The sequence below is a fragment of the Acanthisitta chloris genome, unplaced genomic scaffold, assembly GCF_000695815.1.
Source record: "Acanthisitta chloris isolate BGI_N310 unplaced genomic scaffold, ASM69581v1 scaffold38654, whole genome shotgun sequence".
Lineage (NCBI taxonomy): Eukaryota > Metazoa > Chordata > Aves > Passeriformes > Acanthisittidae > Acanthisitta > Acanthisitta chloris.
The window spans coordinates 6,772-13,798 of NW_008670506.1; the positions used below are offsets into that span (position 1 = coordinate 6,772).

Sequence of the window (7,027 nt, forward strand, 5' to 3'; positions counted from 1 at the left end):
TCCTGCCGGGCCCTGGTGCAGGGCATTAGGGAGATGGTCCCCTTGTCCCGCCACTGGTCATCTCTCCATCCATCTCTCCATGCATGCATTCATTCATCCCTCCCTCCCTTGTTTTCTATGCTGCCTATCCATCTCCAAGCCATCTCCCCATCCCTACAGCCACCTTGCAATCTGCCAAATCAGCCACCCATCTGTTTCTCCACCATCCATCCATTCATCATCCATCCATCCATCCATCATTCCTTCCATCCATCCATCCATCCATCCCCCTGGCCTTCTGCACACCCACCCATCCATCTACTCACCTCAAATTTGTCCCTCCATCTCTCCATCCACTGTCCTATCTCCATCCATCCATTCCAAATCCATCCCTCCTTCCCTTCCTCCATCTGCTTACCCCAAATCACTCCACCCCTCTGTCCACTCACCCCTCCTTCCAGCTCTCCCTCCCCAAGTACTTCCTGCTCCCTGCCCATCCCCAGGTGCTGCTCCCCTGGGTCAGAGTGGGACATCATTGGGGGTTCCAAGAGAAACCATGTGGCAGGTGGAGGTGGGGGGTCCCACTGTGGGATGGTGGGTGGTGGAAGCGGGGATCCCTGCCCAACCTGCTGAGCTCCTCCTGCAATCGTGCCAACTCCTGTTGCTGGGCTTGGAGCTGCTGCCGGCTCTGCCAGGTTTCCTCCCGTGCTGCAGCAGCCAGGCTGGCCAAACGCTGTGGGAGAGTGGTGGCTTAAATCTGGACCCCAAATTCCCACCCCACCAAGGGATTCTCTCGGGCTTGTCCATACCATAGCCATGCTGACAGCTGTGCTGGGCTCCTCCTCTGCCTGAGGGTCCAGCAGGGGCTCCTGGGGACCATGGGCAAGCTGCAGTGCCTGCCGCAGCACCTCCTCCACGGCGGCCACCTCATTTGGAGAACCAGCATCCTCCAGCATGTTTGTCTGTCCTGCTGCCACCAGCGCTGCCTGGCACTCCTGCAGGCGTGAGGCCAGGGCCGTTGCCTCTGCCAGCACCTCAGCCAGCTGGGTGCCCCGCTCCTCCGCCACCTCTTGCCAGCCTCGTGCCTCCTCCTGCGCCTGCGCCAGTGCCCCCAGGTCCCCTACTGCCACTGCGGCCTCCAGTGCCCGCTCCAGGAAGGCATTGGTCTCCCTCAGTGCCTCGGCCTCACGTGCCTGCAGCCAAGCCTGCAGGGCACTGCTGTCCCGCTGCTGGTGTCGCAGTTCTGCCTGCGCCAGCTGTGCCACCAGCTCCTGTGCTGCCACCTTCCGCTGACCCACCTCAGCCTGCAGTTGGGACACCGGTGCCCACAGGGAAGCCTCTGTCCCACCCAGCTGCTCAGACACCAGTGATGGGGAGCCCAGTGTACACCTCATGCCAGGCAGTGGGGACATGCCAGGCTCCCCAGCACCATCAAACTGGAGTGCTTTGCCAGTGCCATGCATGTCCTCCAGTTCCTCTACATCCACATGTTGCATCTCCTTCTCATCCTCTGCCAACTCTTCATCCTTCTCTTCCAAATCCTCCTCCACATCCACTTTCACCTCATCCACTTCCTCCGCATCCTCATCCTTCTCCACCTCCTCTTCATCTTTCTCTTCCATGTCCTTCTTTGCATCTGCATCTCCCTCCATATCCTTCACCTCTTCACCCCCCATCTGCAGGGCAGCCAAAGTGGGTGGACAAGGGTGGGCTGGTGTCCTATGGGGTGCCACGGTGGGATGGGCAATGCTATTGGGCCATCCACGTGCCTCAGTGCCAGTATTGTTTATCTGCAAGGCTGTCTTTGCTGGGCTGCTCTTGGTCACTGGGCTGGGCCGTACCAGTGTCCTAGAGGGGATACAGGACTCAGGGCCACCAGGTCACCCACCAGGTGGGCAGGGTGCCACCACCCTCCCTCTGGGCTCCCTGGACACAGCCAGCCTTTGGGAATGTAGAGGGCAGCAGGGATAGTGACACTGGGTGGCACCTGGTGGCAGGGAACCAAGGATGATGGTGCCACAAGCCTAAGAACCCACAGAGAATGTGGCACCCAGAGACCCCTGTGGTGGCTGCAGGGGAGCATTGGAGTCTGCAAGTGTGCTTGTGGCAGTGCACACAACTGTGTGAGCAGCAGAACAAGTGCAAGTGTGTGCGCATGAGTGTTCCCCTGCAAGTGTGTCCAAGAGCAAGGATGTGCAAGCACACACATATGCCCCCTTGTCTCAGATGTCACAGTGTTCCAGCAGACCTGTGCCTGGGATGTACTTGGCAGAGGATGGCTGTATGTGTGTACACATGTGCGTGGCATGTTTGCAGGCACAGGCATGGTGTGCATGCTGGTGCTGGTGTCTGTGCCCTCCTGGGACCACACATGGAGAGCTGGCACAGCTGGAATGCCACATGGGGTCCAGGGCAGTGGGGCAATGCCCATATGCTGCTCTGTGAAGCTGATCCCCAGGGGCCCCTGATGCCCCTGACACCCCTGGTGCCACCAATGCCCCTGGTGTCCCCACGGCCCCAGGCTCACTCAGAGAACATGGGCCAGGCGGTGTCCAGGTCATCTCTGCGCAGAGCCAGGTGGAAGGTGACACAGTCCAGCTCATAGAGGCTGCCCAGGATCTCTGCTCGGCGTTGGGGGCTCAGGAAGGGGCTGCGGGCGTAGTACCACTCGCTGCAACCACAAAACAGGCTTATACACCCTTGCTGACCAGGTGCTGCAGGGCACAGCCCATGCTGGCTGTGTCCCCCACCACCAAGAGCATCCCCTTGATGTGCTCCTGCTCTCACCGGAGGCTTTCAGCATCAAGGAGGCAGAGCTGCAGAGATTCACCGCCTGCCGCCAGGCAGTACCGCAGGAAGGCTCGGCCCCTGCCCACAGGGGTCTTCAGCTGGAGGGAGAGGGGGTTATCAAGCCCTGTCACACCAGTCTGCCACCCCTACACCTCCTCCCCAGTCCATGCTGGGGGGAAGGGAGTTCCCAAGGCCAGGGTTGGGGGGCAGTGGGAAGCCCAGAGGGGAGAAACCCCTTTATAGCACCAGTGGGCAAATCCTTCAGGAAGGCTCGGCCCCTGCCCACAGGGGTCTTCAGCTGGAGGGAGAGGGGGTTATCAAGCCCTGTCACACCAGTCTGCCACCCCTACACCTCCTCCCCAGTCCATGCTGGGGGGAAGGGAGTTCCCAAGGCCAGGGTTGGGGGGCAGTGGGAAGCCCAGAGGGGAGAAACCCCTTTATAGCACCAGTGGGCAAATCCTTGGTGTCCAAGTATTTGCCTGTGCGCAAGTGCATCTGCACCGGTCAGGAAACAGAAGCACATGTGTGTGCACAAGTCCCCAGGTGTCCTGTCAGCCCATGCCCACCTTGTCCAGGGAGATGACAAAGTGAATGCCTTCATGCTCCTGCCGGCATCGCGCCAGGCCCTGGCACAAGAAGTCCCAATAGTCCTTGCGCTGCCCAAAGAAGCTCCTCTTCTCCTTGAGGTCAAACTGACAGAGGTACAAGGTTGGGCTTTCTTTTTTGGGGGTGTCCCCTGTCCCCCCAGCCTGTCCCCTGTGGGGCTGGGATCCAGCAAGCTCCCACACCAGGGTTGGTTGATATGTCCCCTGATTGTCCTCTTTTCACTGTCTCCATGCCTCAGTTTCCCTCTTGCAACATGTGCAATTACACGTGGACAAAGGGAGAGCCTGGCCCTGATGCTCAGGTGGCTGGGGATGCCCAGGGCCAAACAACACTGGCTGGGGTCCTCCCACTCCCCAGAACAGTCAACACAGGGTATGTCTCTGCTTTCAGCTATACCTAAGGGGAAACTGAGGCAGGGAGTGGCAGGGACAGAGGAGCAGAAGTACCTGGAGGAGGAACTCCAGCTGGGCACAGAGGCTGTGCAGCTCCTGGCTCCCGTCTGTCACTGGCAGGTTCTGTTCCCGGTAGCTGCGGTTCAACTCAGTCACGGTCTCTGCAGGACGGCAGGGCTGAGCTGGCACAACACTGCCCAGGCAGCTGGCACTCTCCTATCCACCGCACCTCCCTACTGCCTCAACAATTCCTGGCCCCAGGGATTTCTGATGGTGGGTAAAATCATAGAATCTGAGTTGGAAAAGACCTCTAATATCATCGAGCCCAGTCATTAATCCAGCACTGCCAAGTCCAACCATGTCCCCAAGTGCCACATCTACATGTCTTTTATATATCTCCATGAGTGGTGACTGTACCACTTCCCTAGGCAGCCTGTTCCAATGCTTGATAACCCTTTCCGTGAAGAAATTTTTCCTAATATCCAATCTAAACCTCCCCTGGTGCAACTTGAAGCCATTTCCTCTTGTCCTATTGCTTGTGACTGAGAGACCAACCCCCGCCTGGCTACAACCACCTCCTTCCAAGTAGTTGTAGAGAGTGGCAAGATCCCCCTGAGCTTCCTTTTCTCCGAAGAGAAAGAGGAACATGCCCTGGGATGAAACAGGGGAACAGGAGGAGCAAGGAGTACAGCTACTTGCTGGGCACTGCAGATCACCAGGGGCTGGCAGTGAGGACAGGAGCAGACAGCAATAACAGGGCTGGCACTGGGATGCTCTGAAACAACCCCAGCAGTGATATGTCCCCACTGCCCCCAGGCTGGGTGTGAGGAGAGACCTGGCATGGCCAGGGTGAGATGTGCCATGCAGGGGACACGCTGACAGGGGTCTGACTGACACCCTTACTCTGCAGGTCCTTGATGACACGGTTGAGCTCCCCGTCCCCCGCCATCGCTGTTCACAGGGATCTGCAAAGGTGGGGGGACAGTGATGTGAGGTATCAGGCTGGCACTCTCCTGGCACCCCCAAACTGTCCCAGAAAGAGGAACTGCCCTGCTCCCCACTCCCTGCCCCCAGGTCTACTCCAGAGCTGCCTGCTGTTAAGGTGAGAGGGGATGGGTTTAGGCACCCCCTTTCCCTGCTCATGTCCCCCCATTGCATGGGTTAGCGGAGGATTGGGTGGGCAAAGGTGCCCCATGCTGTACTCCCTTAGCTGTCCATGTGCCCTGACCCAAAATGTCCCCAGTCTCTGCTCTCACTTCTTGGGGAGTTCCTAAGCTTGAGACCACCCTGACCCTAACGCATCCCTATCCTCGTCCCTGTCCCTGTTCCCCAGGATTCAGGGTGTGGGTTTGGTGCAAGGGAAACTCTCCCTTTGCTTCTGCTCACGCTTCCCTCACATCACAAACAGTGCAGGGGCTCCTGGGTGGTCAGGGAAGGGAAGCACACAGCTCCTGACATTCAGGCCCCCAAACTGAGTTCCCACCTAGGCAGAAGCCTCTGGCACAGCATGCTGCCTGCAGGGCTGGCACAGGGTTTGGGGGTGCTGTGGGCATGGGGTGGGGGGCCAGGGGGCATAGTGCAACAGGATGGTTTTGAGGCGTGGTGGATGGCAGCCTGGGGACAGGGTGAGGGAAAGGGCCTATGGAGGTGGCAGGTTTGTCAATGTGGGTGATGTCTGGGCACAGGTCTGGGGCAGCAGATGTGTGGATGGGGGTGTGCATGGCAGGGTATGTGTGTGCTCACAGGACTGGGTGTGCATAAGCATGTCCAAGTGTGCCCAAGCATGTGTGAGTGCCCTGTGCCCTCTGCCATGTCAGAGGTTCCCATCCCAGTGCCCTTGAAGGACCTTGGACAAGCTATCTTCCTGTCTGCCTACCCTGCCCATGCCTCAGTATCCCCTGAGAAGAGAAGCCCCTTACCTGTGGCCAGGAGCTGGGGGGTGCCCTTCAGTGCTCGCTGAGTCTTTAGGCACACTGGCGTGACTCTGTGCCTGCACTGTTCCTGCCTGCTTCTCCTTTTGTACCTTGGGCAGGAGGAAGTGTGGGAGGTTGGGGAGGGCCACAAGAGCCACCCCTCACCCGGCCTGCATCACATCAGGCACTGAAGCTTAGCCCCCAGCACGCAGTTCCTTGTTTTGGGGGGTACCGGTTCTGGGGAAATGGTCAGCAAGGCTGGTCCCCCTATGCAGCCTCTGCAGAGGACAAGGGAAGGACAGTGCCAGGCCTGGGAACACCCAGATACTCTCTCATGGGACTAGGAATTGGGAATGCTTTGAAGGACTACCCTGCAGTTTTTGGGGAGGGGGTCCAGGACCCATACTCAGCTAGACACAGCCAGCAGTTGCCCCTGGCACAGAGCCCACTCCACCATGCGCAACAGCACACAGGGACAACAGCTCCCGGGCACAGAGCCCCACACAGGAGCTGCAGCCCCCCCGAGCAAGGAGCACAGCCCTCCTCAGGGCATCTGCCCCCCATGTGGCGGCTATGACCAGAGCCAGGGTGAAAACCCTTCCCGGGACATTCTGGACAAGGCTCCCCCTTGCTCTCTGTGCCTGGAGAGTCCTCAGCCGAGCAGTGGCCACCGTGCCTGGCACCCTGTGCAGTGCCAACCCTGTTCTGCAGTCTCCTTCTGGGCTGGGGACTAAAACTCCAGTGAGGGATGCCAGGGGTGATGCCAGCCTACCCTGCCAGTCCAGGCATGAAGACCCACTGTCAACCTGCTGCCCACCACCATCTGGCTTGGTGGATGCCCCCAGCAATGCCCACATCCTGCTCTCCACCACCACCCCCTTGTAGCACAAGCTGCCCCTCCTACCTGTGCTAGCTGGGTGTCTTGGGAGCACCTGCTTCTGCCCGGCCAGGCCTCACTCGGCACCAAAGTGAAAGCAGGAAGTGATACCGAGTGGGAGCCTGGGCCTCCCAGCACCCTCCTGGCTCCTGGGGGGATGTTGGGCTTTGAGGTGCCGCTGAGCAGCCAGGATGCATGGAGGAGCCAGTGGTAGTGCTTGGGGTGACTCCAGCCTCCCCAGGACCCCTTGTCCTGCCATCCCACAGTGTGTGTACTGTGGGATGCATATGTGTGTCTGTGTGTGTGTGCACATGCGTGTGCAGGCTGCGTGTGCATGGCTGTGCAGATGCGTGTGTAGGTGCAAGACATGCGTGCGTGGCAGGTGTGGGCGAGAGGCAGAGAGAGCACCGTGTGTGCCTGCTCACACTCGTCTGTGTCAGCCAATGCGCCCACCCATGTGCCCCATGCCA

At 59.4% G+C, this 7,027-nt stretch overlaps 1 protein-coding gene across 1 annotated transcript in view; it reads right to left on the bottom strand.

Moving 5' to 3' along the window:
- The window catches only part of LOC103801298 (RUN and FYVE domain-containing protein 4-like), a 5,269-nt gene extending 553 nt beyond the window's left edge, over positions 1-4,716 (bottom strand). Inside the window, 10 exon segments of the mRNA XM_009073706.1 lie at positions 1-12; positions 606-712; positions 789-1,655; positions 1,749-1,827; positions 2,507-2,650; positions 2,767-2,847; positions 3,336-3,461; positions 3,822-3,874; positions 4,323-4,418; positions 4,648-4,716. The exon segment at positions 1-12 is cut by the window's left edge and continues 132 nt beyond it. Coding sequence (XP_009071954.1) covers positions 1-12; positions 606-712; positions 789-1,655; positions 1,749-1,827; positions 2,507-2,650; positions 2,767-2,847; positions 3,336-3,461; positions 3,822-3,874; positions 4,323-4,418; positions 4,648-4,716 — 1,634 coding nt within the window.
- Positions 4,717-7,027: the final 2,311 nt, after the last annotated feature.